Source organism: Ammospiza caudacuta, chromosome 4 (genome assembly GCF_027887145.1).
Source record: "Ammospiza caudacuta isolate bAmmCau1 chromosome 4, bAmmCau1.pri, whole genome shotgun sequence".
Taxonomy (NCBI): Eukaryota; Metazoa; Chordata; class Aves; order Passeriformes; family Passerellidae; genus Ammospiza; species Ammospiza caudacuta.
This window is the reverse complement of record NC_080596.1, coordinates 24,813,872-24,829,678: the sequence shown is the minus strand read 5'-3', so window position 1 is coordinate 24,829,678 and position 15,807 is coordinate 24,813,872. Positions and strand designations below refer to the sequence as shown.

The following is a 15,807-nucleotide window of genomic DNA, read 5'->3' as shown; positions in this document are numbered from 1 at the left end:
CAACCTTTCATTTCTTGAGCAGCCACCTGTTTGCTGGGCTGTGGGTACTTGTGATTCATACAAACACTGCCCCCTAAATAGGGAGTCCCAGAAAGAGGTGTCCTGTTTCTGCTGCTCCTTCACACATGGCTCGGAGACAGACACATACACAAACACATCCCAGTGTTTACCAGTGTGAGGCTTTCAGCTCGGCATTCCGCCGAAACTGAAAATATTCTGAGATGAAAATGACAAGCAGCAGCCATCCCATTTCTCGGGCCCCTGCTTTTCCCACTGGTGACTGTCACTGCTGTGTGAGGGCTGAGTCCCTCTGTGGAGCTCAGAACAGCCCAGTCAAGAGAACATTCTTGTCCCTGCAGCCAGGGACACAGCCCTGGTTCACCAGAGAAGGGTGAGGCTGTACTAGTTTTGTCCCAGCACAGATCTCAGCTGAGGGCTGAGCTCTGGAAAGCTGCCACAGAGTGAGATATGTCCTCAGGGCCCCTCAAATGAAGCCACTCTAGAGTCGGGCAGTGTTGTTGCTGCAGCCCCCTGGGGCCGTCCCACAGGCCAGGCTCCAGGGAAAGGCAGCAGCGCCCTGCTCACGCCTCCTCACAAGCCCAGCAGTGCCCACAGACACTGGCTTTGAGGCAGGGTGCTCATTCCCATCCTCTGCTCCCTCCTGACACTGCACCTGAGAGAAGTGGAAGCAGAGAGCTGGCAAAGGAGCAGGAGTAGTGACAGTGGTGCGCAGCACAAACCCTACTGCTCTGCCTCTACCCTAGCCCTAACGTGTGCACCTTCCCAGCAGTCTGTACTTCCAACCTGCCTCACTGCACTAGGAAAAACTGCCTTCCATTTACAGTTCACGGCCCTTCCTCCACGTGGAAGGGATTTTCTTATCCTTTGTCTGTGCAATATCACTTTCTGGATGGGAACCAATCCTGGAAAACTTAAGTCTGAAAAGAGCTTTTTAAAACTGTTCTGATTTCTGACCAAAGGTAACCACAAGACTCTTGCAACTTGAAGCTGCCTCGGTCCTGGCCCACTGCCCATCCCAATACACAATTTACCCAAAAATGTAACTTGAGGAGACCAAACAGTTGCAATTCCTTCCCTCATGCCCACTGCTGGTTTATTGTGACAGCAGAGGGATGTGGCCCAGCGCCATATGTCCCTGCAACTCTGGTCTAAAGCCTCCCATTCCCTGTGAAATACAGCTGACATTTCCATCCACGGTAACCTATTTGCAAAGTATTCATTTGCTCCTTACTTTATGGGAAGCTACTAAAAGACTGCCATTTTATGACCCATTAAAAAAGATGAAAAAATTAAATACAATTGTGAAAGGCATTTGCTGTAAGTAATAAATAATTTACCTCCAATTTTCACGCACTGAAAATTAAACTGGCAACTGCTCAAAAAGTTACTAAAATTACGGTGACAAAGGTACTTCAGAATCAAATGCCTGCACTAAAATAGCAAAAATTCTGTACATAGGAGGAGGGCAAAAATAGGTCTGTGTATTTAAAGGGCACTTTCCCTTCCAACTCTGCCTTCATGAAATAATGGATAGCTTTATAATACAGGCTCCATTTAACCAACCTCACTCTGATATCTTTGGGGACTGATTGCTGGGGTGCAATTAACATTTACCCCTCCATTCTCCCTGACCCAGTCATTCCCTGGGCTTTGCTAACAAACACTCCTGGACCACAATGATGACTCTGCATCCAGGGACTCGTCCCAGCCCCAGGAGGAGGCAACACACAGAGGAAAGGATTTCCACCCCGGACTTCTGGGTGTGGCTCTCTTTGCAGACAGCAACTCCAGCACAAGGACAGGGACAGCTCTCCTGGAGCAGGGTTCCAGCCCTGCCTGTCCTGTTTGGTGCAGTGCCACTATGCTACAGGCCAGCTGTGCCCAGGGAGCACTGGAATCATTCATTCAGTGGGAACTATGCTGGGGGCAGGACATGGCCTGCAGTTAGGAGAAGTGGGCAGAGGTGTTTTCCTCCCATCAGACACACAGGCACAAAAAGGAGCACTGAGTATTTTCCTGAGGATAGCAAGACCCACTCATCCTGGAATTCATTATGGTGTTTGGGGATTCTGGTAAAGAATGAGTAGAAACTCATCCCCCTGCCCTTCTTGGTGTAGCTTAGCACTGATATAAATTCAGATGATGGTTCTTTAGGACTCCCTCTTGTTAGCTCAGAATGCTCTAGCTTTTCCAGCCACATGTCCACATGTCTGGGCTTGACTTTCCACGGAACAAGACACAAACTTTCACTGCTGGGAGCTCCTAGGGAATGTGACAGAACTGGAGAGCAGCAAGGAACTAGATCTGATCTTGTGGAATCATGGGAACCTGCAGTAGCAGGGTATGAAACGTCATTATTCTGCTAAAGTAGACCATTAATTCAGCTCGGGATCCTATGGCCACTGCTGGATGTGCAGCACTTAGTTCTGCTCACGCAGTCCTCGCTAATGCTCTGGGAACACTGCGTGCCCTAGGAGGGACATGAAGGACTGCGCCAGAAATTACTACTGATCTTAACACCACATCCATATGGCTGAGGGGCCTGTTAGCCTGTACAATTCATTGAGGATGTTTCCATCTGTGAATAGGTCCCATTATACCCTAATTGTGTCAGACTAAATGTATTTCTAAAATATTTGCAGAAGTTAATATTTATGACAGACATTAAGCCTACTCCAGCCCTATTTCTCGCTTCCCCCCTACCTGAGTTGATTTCCCTGGCTATTCTGGAGAGGGGAGGTTGTCCCACGTGAGCACCAGACACATGAGAACTATGTCCCATGGGAGCACCAGACACTGGGAACCATACTGTCCCTTATTTTTGTGGGAACAAAATGTTGTGTAGGGAAATAAAAGACAATGCCTACATTAAACACTTCACCTCACTGAGTTTGCCACAGGAAGAATCAGTGCAGGTGAGAGCAGTTCTTGACCCCCTGGCTGCCTGCCCAGGGCTGCAGGGGAAGCCCAGCTGTGTGCAATGAGGGGTAATGCCAATATCCTGACCAGGTCTGGACTGGCCATGGGCATAGCAGCAATTTGGGGCTATTGCCTTCACCTGAGCACAGGGGCTCTGCAACGCTGAAAACAACAGTGAATAGGTGAAAACAGCCTGACCTGGAGCTGGCATCCTACCAATTGCTGAGCAGCAGGAAGTCAAAAGGGAGAAGCACAGGGCCTTCCTTTTTGGCTGGTGATGGGAATGGCTGCAACTCCCACATCAGAGAGCTGCTGGCAAGGCTGGAAGAGGACTGAGCAGCTGAGAGAGCCCAGAATTCATCCTGGGGGTTGGGAACTCCTGCAGCAGCAGCAGGCTGCCTGCTCTTCTCTGTTCAGAGCATCTCAAAGGACAGCTGGCTTCTGAGAGGTAACTGGGCTCTTTGTGCTTTTGCCTTCTCACACTAGTGACCAGTGTTATGTGGAATGGGAAATATTTTAGTCAACAAGCTGCCTATTAACTTGCCAATCTTATAGAATTCTCCTTTTACTTGGTCCCCTTGTCTGTGAACAATGTTTTTTTCCAAGTGGTATGTAGTCAGCATGTGGGTTTCAGACTGAGGAAGAGGCTTGGAAAATTGGTCCTTTAACCCATGCCTGCATGCTGACACCAGCTGCCAAGCTCTCAAGTGGCTCAGCACTCAGCACAAGCACAGCCCCTTACGTCAGTGAGTAATTCAGCTCTGTGGCCAAATGACACCCCTGTCTGCATTGCCACAAATGCTGTGCTAAGGGTACTGAGTGAACAGCACTACAGAAAGAGCTCAGTGTCACTTGTTAGTTAGACAACAGAAATCCTCAACACAGCCACAGCATATTAATCCTTTCTTGAGTGACCCTGAAAGACATGTAAGACTGAGCTGCAGCTTGCAAACACTCTGCCTTTGCTGACAACAGCTTTTCTAAATTTTTACCTTTCTCAGCAGAAGAAAAGTGACAAAACAAAAATAACAGTAGTGAAGGAAGCCACAGTAAGCAACAGCTCTCCTCACTCTGGTTTCAGCCACTCACTTCCATGTTATCAGAAAACTCACTTAAGTTCCACATACCTTTCTCAGCACTCGTTTGGACAGGCAAAGAGATGTCTTTCACAATTCCATGACCCTGACTAAGTTCTGGCCTTGTCTGACTAAACAGGTGATGACATGTGTGTGTACCTGTGTGCACTGGAAATCACGGGGATTTTTGTACTTCAATATTTGTGGGTGAAACACCTGGAGGGTTGTCAGGGGCATCTTTTGAATGTGAGTTTGGACTTTGTGGTAAGACAGACTGTCTCAGGTTACTGCTGTTGTTTGTCCATGTGGTAGAACAGGGTGAGATAAAGGTGAAGTGTAAGCTGCAGGTATGCCTGAGGTACCAAGTAACCTGGCATTGCAGAGGGGTGTTGGGTGAGCACCCAGCAAGTTCCAGAGTTACATGTGTGTGAGGGCAGTGGGACTGCTGGATGCATCCAGCTGGGAGAGGTGCGGCTGGGCTGTGCTGCCGACACTGGGCCAGTAAGGTGTGACACTGGCTGCTAGGTCAGGTGTAATTACAAGCTCATGGCCTGCTTGCTTTTGAGGCTTGCACTGTTAGAGGGAGGTACCACTGTGCCATGCTAACATGAGGCACTGGCACTTGGTGTGGGAATGTCAGTGTGTCAGCCCCAGCACCAGAGTGCATCCTCTGAGAGCATTAATGGTGCCGGATTGGCTCGCATGCTATTCAGATATTTATTTTGTGTTTGCTTGAAGAATCAGGCCAATGTTTTTGAAAGCACATTTAACTATACCATATGCCTACTTAAATCATCCCTATCAAACAAGTTGTGGGTTGGTGCTCTGGTTCATTCTGTTCTGTTTTCTCTCCCTTCCCAATGTGTTTATGTGTATTTATCCAATTTGCTCTGTTCCTTGTGCCAAATGGCAGGTCTGAGATCCCAGCCAGGCAGGGGCAGCTGTGCTATTGTTGGTGTCTGACAAAACAGAGGTCATGGGCTGGGCCTGCAGCTCTAGCTCTAATGACAGCTTGTGTGGGACATAATGGGGCAGTTACAATGTAATCAGGGTTTCTGTGCCCTCAGAACCAGGAATAAACCTTAACTTACCCCTTGGTAACTCAGAACTTAAGTCTCATTTTTAAGATGTAATTCCTGGCAAATTAGCCTCTTGCAAAATATTCTGCTGCTTGTTTACTTCATTGTCATAACTCCTTCCTCTGTCTGGAAAACACCCAACTTTAAACAGCCCCACCACAAAAAGCCGACCTGAAAAATCAGGAAACAGTCTCAGTGGAAGAAAGGGTGTCTCCTGCATGGAACTGATCCCAGCTGTTCTCGTTTCTAAGACTGATGAGAGTTATGAGCTCTGCCAACCTAGGCAGTAACTGCCCATAGAAAGGAGTAGGCTTTTGTCCTCCACGGGAGGACTCTTCCTGCCCTGGAGGGTTGTTCCAAGTCCAGCCCAGCAGTTCTAGGCACTGACACAGCAAAGCGTGATCATTCCCAGTGCCCACTGTTCAGTAAGAGATCAGTCTGCAGGGCTAGGGAATTCTAAACTCTGTGCTCCTTGGGTGGCCGGACACTTCATCCCCTTTTCCTGCTGCCTTTCAGCCCAGCAGGCAGGAGTCTCTAAGCTATTGGGAAGGGTGTTCCTTGGAGCTGCACGCCAGCTCTGAGGCACCAGAGCAGGCTGCAGTGGCTGGGCAGCTGAGGAGAGGAGGCACAAGTCCCTGGAGCCACTCGCGGAAGTACGCAGCTGCCACGAGGCTCCCTGGCTCTGGCTGCGGCACTGCCGTGCTGCTCGGCATGGAAAAGGGAGCGCTGGGGAAACGGCACATCTGTCACCCACACACAGCCACAGCCTCCACTCAAGGCAGCACCAGATGTGTTTATTCGGAGCATGTACTAACTAGCTACTTAATGGCTTAGAATTATTAGCCACAAGTTAATTAGGCAAACATAGTCACCATCAGTCACCTTACAAAGCATCGCTTCTTCAACACTGCTTTTACTTCCTGAGTGCCTTTATCAAGCACAGGAAACAGGAGGGGAAAACTACCAATTCCATAAAGGAGCTGCAGCAAGAAATAAATGTGTGAAAGGGGTCCACAGGGTCTTAATGAATGGAGTGTACAGGTAATGCCTTAGCTGAGCGCCTATCCATGCTGCCAGCACAGTGGCACAGGGGAGGAAGCAGTGAGACTTAAGAGGCTGCAGCTGATGGGGAAGAAAAGGGAAGTAACAGTGGAAAAAATTATTCCTTGGTATAGCTAAGTCAAATTTGCAAAGATTGGCTTCCCTGCTGCTGCGTGTACTGGGTATGTGCCTGGGGGGGGTGCAAGTGCTTGCTTGGCATCCTGCCTGCGCAATGGATTTGGGACCACCACTGTCCCAAGGGAACGGGCTCTGGTTCCTCAAGATGCGAGACACAAAAGCAGTTGGTCAGTTCTTGACTCCCAGGTCACAGGCAGCAGTGCACGGAGTCAGGGCAGAAGAGGATCTATCTTTGGGTACTGGGAATAGTCAGGATCACTGGTTAGGAGCCTGCCATTCCATACAGCACCTTCCAGCTGCTCTCCAAAGGGACAGCTATCTAGAAACCCAGTGAGGTCATCTGAAGGATAGAGTCCACAATCCATTCATCTTCTCTGTGTCTGTTTGCTTTCATGTGTCCATGCTCTTCCCCTTAAATCTGGTGCTAGTATTAATAAAAATGGCACTTAGAAAATGGGAAGCAAGATTCAAGATAGCCCTGTTCCACTGTCGTGGAAACATGTTGTACCTAGAAATCCTAGAGCCCCAAGAGCTATGTGAGGCGTGGGGGGTAACCTCATTTTGCAGATTACCTCCTGCAATGCTGTCTGCTTTGTGCCAAGCGAGCTGCCCCAGACTCCATCAGCTCCTTGCAAACTGCAGGTAACCGAGAATTTGGCAATACAGTCATTTTCCTTCCTACCACCCAGCAAATAACTCCTATTGAATCTTTGCTCTTTAAGTGCCACCAGCGGTTTGTGTTGGACAGGATGTAGGAAGCGATAAATGGAAGCTGAAGACAGCAGGGTTTGAAGAGAGGGCAAATAAGGTCATTAATAGCAGCAGTGTGGACTCTCCTACCTTGGCATGCAAGCTGAGGTACCTGTGAGAAATTTCGCTTACACTCAGGTTTAGGCTGGGATTTTTCTTTTTTGGCTCTGTTATTCCTTTAGCTTCTGAGCCCAAGGAGAAGGGTGCTGCATTCTCTGGTCCCAGCAAAACCTGAGTTCAAGTGCAGGATGCACGAAAATGGAAGCTGGCCAGCACTGCAGCTGCATGAAAAAACAGCCTTCTGTAGTTCCCTGAACTATTTTAAGAACAATGACAATTCCTCAGCCTGTTAGTTCAGTTTGAATAATCCACTGCCTAGCCTACATCCATCCGTTCTTGCCTGGCTTAGAGGAGAGTCTGCACAAGATTGGATGTTTTCAGTAGGCACCATCAGAACCAAAATGTTATTGTGATTTCCCAGTGAGAAATGAGAGCTCAAATAGACTGAGATAAGTAGTAGTCATATAACTATTCAGTAGAAGCATTCCAGTAAAGCAGTGTTTGTGCTAGTTTGAACTGCAGTTATTGTCACCCACTCACCTAATAAAAGCAAATTTGTAAGTGTTCAGGCAGTGCAAGAAATGTTGGTTTTCCCACTGGCATTTCCATGCAAGGCACAAGGGCTCACCCAAGCAGAAGCCAGCTGGAAGTGAAGCCAAGCCTACAGACAGATTGTTCTGAATGCAAACTCACAGAGCTTAGGGCAGTGAGAGAGCAGAAGTGAAACTAGCAGGGAATGTGGACTTGTAAATATCACAGTTTTTCCTGTACTAGTGTTCAGGGCTAGTGATCATAAACAGTCTCTTGAAAGAGACAAGGGCTCTGATTGCCCTCGGAGGCACAATGGCTACAGAAAGATGTACAGTAAGGGAGAGGTCACAGCCACCTCTGGCTTGGTTAGATTCTCTCAAGCTGTGGCAGGACAACGAATCCAAGTCTCTGCTGAAAAGGGGAACTGATTTTCTCAAAATATTCTGAGCCCTTCAAAACGTGACTTTTAAATGGGCAGTGCAGTAGAATCAGAGTTCTGCTTACTAACCAGCTTGACTGTGTTGTGGCATCTGCCATCACAGTGCAGAGCTGATCTTTCAAAGCAATTCAACCTGGGTTAGCGTCCTCACCTTCCTGCCAGGTGTATGTGTAATTTCCCTTTCTGCTTTATTTCAAATTCATAACGTGTTTTATAAGGCATGGGGTGCTTGTGTGAAAATCGTGAATAATTGTCAGCCGTTAGCTGATCGGGAGCCTTTTAAGTGGGCTGGGTTTGTAAGCAGACTATGGAATTTTGCACTTTAGAAGCAGCATGACAAGAAGGGATTTTAAATGGCACAGGCAGCACAGTCATGTTGTCACCCAACCTAAGGATGATACATCCATCTGCTACAGGGTACTGTGGAAAAGCAGACTGAAAAAAATGCTTGGTTTAATCTACAGCTGGCACTTGGGAAGCTCCAGACTCAATGCAGCCAACAGCTGGGAAGGAAGCAGAAACACACCATGGCCCAATTCCAGGAGAGTACGGGCTCACCAACCCAACATCCTAAATACTTTGGCATTTTATCTATTTCAAACAGCTTAGTATTGCTCTGCAAGTGAAAACTGCTAATTCATCAGGCAACAAGAAGTGTCTCCAATTAGGGAAAAATACAATGAAACCTGTTACATGAGTCTTGACTGTTCACCCAGAAACTAAGCTTGCTGTGTGGCTTTTAAATCTGCAGCTAACTCAGACTGCCTGTGTTCTCTTAAATCCACCCAAAAGAGCACTAGAAAAGAACAGAGCGGTTGTTGCTACATTAGTGACTAATATTAGCTCCACTACATGAGGAATTACTGGGAGATATCCAGCACTAGTCTAGGCTGTGCCAATGGGAAGTCAAGAGTTGAAGTACGTACATATCTTTCATAGCTGTCAGTCTTCTGCACAGTAAACTGCTCAGCTCTGGGGCAGAGCTCCAACTCTTTCAATAGTATGTCAGGGAACTGTGTTTCACATGGTATCTTGGGAAAAGGTGTTTTCCTGTGAACCTGTAGAACTCCAACTGCATTGTGCTGAGGTGCATGATCCACATTGCATTTCCAGGGTGGCAGTTGTCTGCTTCAGTACCACTCCACAGTGTAAGGAAAAATGCAGCATGTGCAACTAACTTCCATGGCTTTACCTATGCAGATATGTCACACACTTCACATGCCTTTGGCAGGACTGGCTGTTTATGTACTCTGGGACAAACTGTGTGTGGAAAAGCCTTTACAGCCTCACCTTTTGGGGAGCTTCATACTGGGATTGTATGTCATGCATGCTTCATACTGGGAGTGTATGTGGTTTGCTACTGCTCTTCTGTTGTACAGTAACTGCCCTGAAATACCTGGCCTGGGGAGGAGGGGTTTAAACCCAACTGACTGGCATTGTCCTGATGACAAGATCAGTTCACTTACAACTGTGGTGGTGCTGACTGCTTTTAGCTGAGCCAGAGGCTGCAGAGCTGCAGCACTGTGGGATGCACAGGCCGCTCAGCAGGCACAGGGGACTGACACCCTGCTGCACGTGGCACAAGATGCATTGGTCACACAGCCATGTGAAAAGCAGCATCAGGAGACAGATCAGTATTGAATCCCTCACCCTCCCTCTGCTCTGCATGTAGCTCTGCTCTGTGCCTGCTCTCCCTGCCAGCCATGACACAGCTCGAGAGGCAGACCCTCTGGCCCCAGCCACCCCACTGGGGCCAGGCACTGAACGTTCTTGCTCCACAGCTTTCCAGCTTCCCTCCCCCAGCCTGCTGTCCAACACACAAACCAGATGTGCTTCTGGAGCTTTGCTGTCCATCTGACAGCACAACTGAGGCGGCCGACTGTTGCTCAAGTCAGAAATGTAGCTGCAGACCAGCCATCTATACAACACGCTTACCTCTTCCGCTCTGGAAGTGCCACAGATCAAGGCCAATGCAGAGCTGCTATGCTTCCCATTGGATTAGCACTAGCCTCATGCCTAGTAAGTCTCCGGGAATAACGACTTGACAAGCAGGGAGGAAGCCAACAGCCAAAGCCTTGGCCCTTCCCACAGGACCCAGATCTGATGTGCAGTCTTCTGATTTCAGATTAGCCTAGGGTCTTCAGAAATGTGCACAATGAAGCCCAAGTGATCATAAGGCCCTGAGGCACCTTTGAGTTGGAGAGGAGTAGGGAAGGATTAATTCTCCAAGGGCCAGAAGTAATGTGCAGTCCTGGCCGGTGACACTGAGAATAAGGCCAGAGCTGCAGTTTAGCCCCAGTGCTGGAGCTGTTAACTCACTGGATCAGGATGTGTGGAGCAGGGATACATGTCCTGACACCTAATTTTAATAATAGCTTGTAAGTGTCAGTGGTAATGTCATCTTTTTAACAGTGGGCCTGAAGATGATCTGGATGAGAGCATATTATGCCCTGTTAAAACAGCTAATCTGCATAGAACTTATGACAAGCCAGATCTTTTCAGTATTTCATAAACTGGCTGAATATTCATTTTTAAGGCACTGTCCAAATGGGTTTGGTCACAGATGACTACTCTAAGTCCACTCCAAAGCTGGCATATACACCAGGGAAATAACACAAGAATGGGAGGAAAAATGCAGCAACAAACCACCCCCTGTAAAAGAAACCAAATATTGCCTTCAGCCAAACCCCTCCCAGTTAATGTCAGCTATAATGGTGCCAAATTCCAGCAAAACATGTGGTGGTATTTGGTTCAGTACTTACTGGCCACTTTTGTACAGGATCGGTGCAGGGCAGAGCAAAAAATCAGATTCTACTGTTTTAGGCCTTTCATCTGAAAAACAAAAATCACACAAGCTTACTATGCTGTGCAGCTTAGGTGAGGAGCTGGCATGTGAACGTGCTGTGAGCTCCCTCCACTCCCATGCTCCTTACTAGTCTGTCCTGGCTGAAACTGGCAGCAAGGCAGGCCCAAGGTAAGGAACAGGGAACACCAGAGCCGGCTGTAAATGCCAGGTGAGCCCACATTACAGTGCTTATTGGAGCTACTCGAGTCAGCTCATGCTCTTCCAGAGAACACACTGCCTAGAATCAACACCGTCTTTGTGGAGAGTGAGAACACTATTAGTAGTTTCCTGGTAGCTGGAAGATGAAGGTTTGTTTCTAGTTGGCTCCATTCCTGTTGTTGCATTGCAGGACTGTTTTATTAGCTGTGACTTGAGTGTTTTTCTCCAGTGTTTCTTCTGCTTTTGAGTCTGTGTGATTGGCAAACCTCTTACACTTACAAAGCACCTACCTGTAGAGTACATGAAGCACTTATTTGTAGAGCCTTGTGTCCAGTACAGCATTTCGGTTCTTCAGATGTGAGGAGGGGAGGATGGAGCTTTTTTGCCTCATGTGTTTGGTAAGCTGGGGAAAATCCAGCTCCTATGTGCAGAGCCATCAACCTGAACTTCCCCATGGCAGGACTGATGATTTCTGTGCAAGGACTATTTCCTGACAGTGGGGTGAAAGCAGATAACTGATCTGCCAGATCAACTTGGAGATTACTCTGTCCTGCATTTCAGGAACAGGCAGACAGACAAGCAGTTCAGGGGCAGCTGAAGGAGGAGCTGTTGGCATAAATGAGCTTTTCATATGTGCTATAATCTGCACTGACTGCTTGGCCTAGATTTGGGGTTAGTTGTGAGGTGGGGAAGAGGGATTAGCACATTGCCATATGTTTTTGTCTTAATGGTATGTTTCATAGATTATTTTTCTATCCCACAGCTCCATTTGGCAGGTTTCCTTTCTAGCATTTGGTAATGGTTCTTTATAAATGCAGAACGAGGAAGATGCCAAATGCATCCTTTAAAAGCAGGGGAGCTGACACAGTAAGGGTGTGCTCAGAGGCTGGTCCCAGAGAGAGCCCAGACTCTCAGTGAGGGCAGCTCCAACACCAGCAGATCCTTGCCCGAGTGCCCGCACATACTGAGGGTTCTGCAGAGGGCCAGTCTTATGCAGAGGAGACTGCAATGACATGAGAATGGCTGTCCTTCTCTTGAGACCATCTCCTTCCTCCTGCTACTGCTCCAAGTGCCCTCCCTGTCTTCCTGTTCATCCTGGCTCCACTGGACCCCTTTAGGCTTCCTCTGAACCAGGCATTCAGAGTCCAGCACAGAGCTGCAGAGTACTGTGGGAAGGACCACTTGGAATGTCCCACTTGAAATGTTCCTGCTTTCTTCCTGTACTACTCCCCAGCAGCTCGCTGTTGTCCATTGCTGAAGACATGGACCAGGGGGATGTAGAAGGCCCTGGCAAGGCCCCATAGAGCAGATTGTGTTTTTGTAATCAATACATCACTGTGCCATTCCCCTACCCTCATGTGCTTCAGCACACCCCTTTCTGAAGCCAAGAAAAAAGAAGCAGCCCAGAGCTGTAGTTGGCAATTCTCACATCAGATGGTAGCAAGTGTTTGTGGGCAATGGGAAGCAGAGGTGACAATTGTAATGGAAACTGAAGGGGAATTTATACAAGCGAATTGACTTACACAGGCTGCCTGCATCCAGAACTACTGGGTTACCCTGTTATTCCGCCAAATTATTGTAGGTATTTAACAGGCAGGAGAAACTGGCAACCCACTCCATTATATACAATATCCAGGGTAAGGAAGAAAGTGCACTGGAAAAACAAATTCGATTGTGAAGGAATTTAAGACAGGCTAATATAGAAATCAGACAGTAGGCAGGGAAAAAATCAGTTGTAGATTTTCCTTCAACTTCTTTTTTGTTTGTTTCTTTTTCCAGTCTAGCTGGCTTCTATGGAATTCTGTTCAGAGCTAGGGGTTTGATGTACATATCCTAGCCATCCATTTGAGCTTCTGGATACAAAAAGCCAACTCACATATAATCTAGAGGAAAGTGCCAGTACAAGGTGTGGTGGTCACCATCTGAAACAGAATTGCTTTGTGCTATGGCTGCAGTCAGCCCTGATGCTGGGCAGACAGAGCTCATGGACCATGACAAAATACACCACTGCTCTGACCTGGCCTTTCTCTGTGCTGCTGCAGGAGGAGGACTGACGTGCCCCTGAACCCCACAGCACACCTGGCACACCACCCAGGACTGGCAGAGACCTTGCAAAAAACAAGGTAAGTGCCTCTGGGAATTGCAATGAGATGCCTTGGCCAGATTCACTGCAGAAAGGGACCTCAGTCAGTACACTGCAGCCACAGGTTGGTTCATCAGCAAACATCTGCTTGCCCAAACATCAGGAGCCAAACACTTCTCACCATGCTAATGCCCACAGTGAGGGGGTTGCCAACACTGCTCACAGCTGAAGGCACCTGGTAGCAAATTGAAACCACTAAGCAGAGTGTGAAACAGCTTTCCTCCCTTTACTAATCCTCAGAGCTTTCCTGCTCTCCTCCTCTTGGCTATTTTTCTCTTTGAGTTGTTATGAGCTGAGGTAACTGCAGGATTACAGAGGCAGGAGATGGCAAGTGCCTGCACTTACGGATTGTTGTTCCGTTCACTTGATAGGTACAGGTCACACTGTCGCTTCTCCCACCGAGGGTTAAGCCGCTTCCTCTGAGAACAACCTGAAACTCCTCTGGAGGGGAAAGCAAACACACAAAATCACCAAACTGCAGTGCACTGCAGAAAGCTGCACTTAGACCAGGGCAACTTCACTTAGTTTGCAATAAACAAAGCACAACATAGTTAATGCTTCCAACTTAGTGAGATCTCCTTTTTCCTGAACCTTTGTACTGAATTCTCCTTATAAATTGGTAGAGGCACGATTTGTTCCCAAATCTCTATTGAGACAGCCCTCTGAAACTGGAAGCAGATTCAGGCTATCAGCATAATCTGGGGCTCAGCTGCACAGTAAGACACAGTTTCTCGGTGAATGAGAAATAGGGGACTCAGAACAAGAAGAAGACTCCCCAAACCCAGATCAGGCTCACTTGAAGTACCAGATGAAGAAAACATTTCTCCTTAGTACTATTTCTCTGCAAGTTGCCCAAGGGCCATGCTCTCTGTAAGCTGTGCAGAGGAGGAGTGAAGAGTTTTTATACCAGAGCTGCTGACTTCATCCAGAGCATCCACATTTTCACAAAAATATCCAAGTAATGTTTAGCAACTACTTTATTTTGATGCATCTCCAACTATGTGTGGATTATGAAGCTTAGAAAGAAGACAAGGCCTTAAAATTCTGTGCAGCTCTTCTATTTCATTAATATATTTCTCTTGCTGCCCAAAAATGCAGTCATGTGCTTTGTTCTTACACTCCACAGATTTTGGGGCAGATTTGACACAAGTGCAGAGCAGACTCATGGAAGAGGGGCAGGTAAATGTTCTCCAACCTCCACCTGCATCACCCAAGCTATGGAAGGAGGCCCTGGTGGACAGCTCCTCTGAGGAGAACAAGAAGGCAACAGAGAAATCTCATGTTTCTTTAACTTGAGGACTTAAGTTAGAAATGCTTTATTCCTTTGCATAAAATAGGGGGAAATCACAGTCCTATAATAATGGAACAGAATATTAAAATTATAAAATCTTACCTCCTACACAGACACTGGATGGCTCCAAATATAAAATCTCAGTGCAGGATTGTTTCAAAACCTATTGCAAAGGAGGAAACAGTCACAAATAGGTTTCATAGCACTACTTCAATGAGCAATCTTAGTTTAAAACAAATGCTTTTCCATAGAACACACATAGAGCTACAGGTTTGGTTTGCTAAGTCTGACTTTGCAGGACACTGCCTGGAGCATGAGCAGCTCTTGCACACCTGCAAGAGTCAGTCAAGTCTAGCAGTGCCTAAGGCTTGGATTAGTTTGTTAAACCCTGGAGTACCTTTGAAATATAACGATGTCCAGATCCCTCTCCTGATTTTCCATGCACCCCAATCCTAATGTTTAAGCCAAAAATGAATCACAAGGAGCCTGATCCAAAACCTAATCCAGTGAAAAGCAGTGTTCCAACAATGAAGCCTGGTCCAGCCAAGTGCACGTTATTGCTGGTGCTGGCACCTTGCCCTGTGTGGAGAGGCAGAGTGACAGCGTGTTCCTGACTGCACTGCCTGCCCTTGGACAGGGATCTCACTTCAGCTCTCCCTGCTGTATGTGGTATTTTTAGCAGTCATTCCTAAACATTTGGTGGCATCAGTTCAGCTCCCTGCAATCATGTGTACAGCAGAGAGTCCTGTTACTGTCCCCTCTCTAGCTCCACTTGCCAGGTGTGTGCCTGCTGCTGAGCTGCCCTGACTTCCTAGGCATGTCCCTCTGTCTTACTCTTAACTCCTGCCTTCCTCTCAGTAGGACTCCTTACACTCTATGATGTTTCCCAGTGGTTTCTGTTGCTACATACCCAGGCCCAGCAGAAACAATCATGCGGGCACTGTTCTGACAAGAAGCACGCCAAGCTCCAAGAAAGAGAGGAGCCTCACTGAACACTTCCCGTGTTGCCTCTCTCCCCACAAACTGTTATGCACAAATTCATCTTTTAGTGCTTTAAAACCCATGTTAAAAATTAAGTGGTATTTTAAAAAATGGAGATGTGTATTTGGATGAGATGCAGCAACAGAGATCTTAGGAAAGAATGTAGCCCAGAGTTCACTGCAAGCCAAGCAGTTCACATTAGCTGAGGATCTTGCTTCCAAAAAAGGGCTTTAGCCTCTTGATTCCTATTGCAGTGTGGAGAGAATTTATCCGTGGCTTGGCTGGGGAATATTTTGTATAGCGTTTTATTCCTTTGCTGTAAAAGCGTGTTCAG

At 47.4% G+C, this 15,807-nt stretch overlaps 1 protein-coding gene and 1 long non-coding RNA gene across 2 annotated transcripts in view; one reads left to right on the top strand and one right to left on the bottom strand.

The window, feature by feature from the left end:
* ANTXR2 (ANTXR cell adhesion molecule 2) overlaps positions 1-15,807 on the bottom strand; it is a 76,663-nt gene that overhangs the window by 38,486 nt on the left and 22,370 nt on the right. Inside the window, exons 8-10 of the mRNA XM_058802963.1 lie at positions 14,595-14,655; positions 13,547-13,642; positions 10,817-10,886 (exon numbers count right to left, since the gene is read on the bottom strand). Of these exons, the coding sequence (XP_058658946.1) occupies positions 10,817-10,886; positions 13,547-13,642; positions 14,595-14,655 (227 nt within the window). The remainder of the gene's footprint in view (positions 1-10,816; positions 10,887-13,546; positions 13,643-14,594; positions 14,656-15,807) is intronic.
* LOC131556446 (uncharacterized) lies at positions 3,260-15,594 on the top strand. Its single transcript, XR_009274643.1, has 3 exons — positions 3,260-3,388; positions 13,101-13,181; positions 14,328-15,594. It is a non-coding gene; the product is annotated as an uncharacterized LOC131556446 (long non-coding RNA).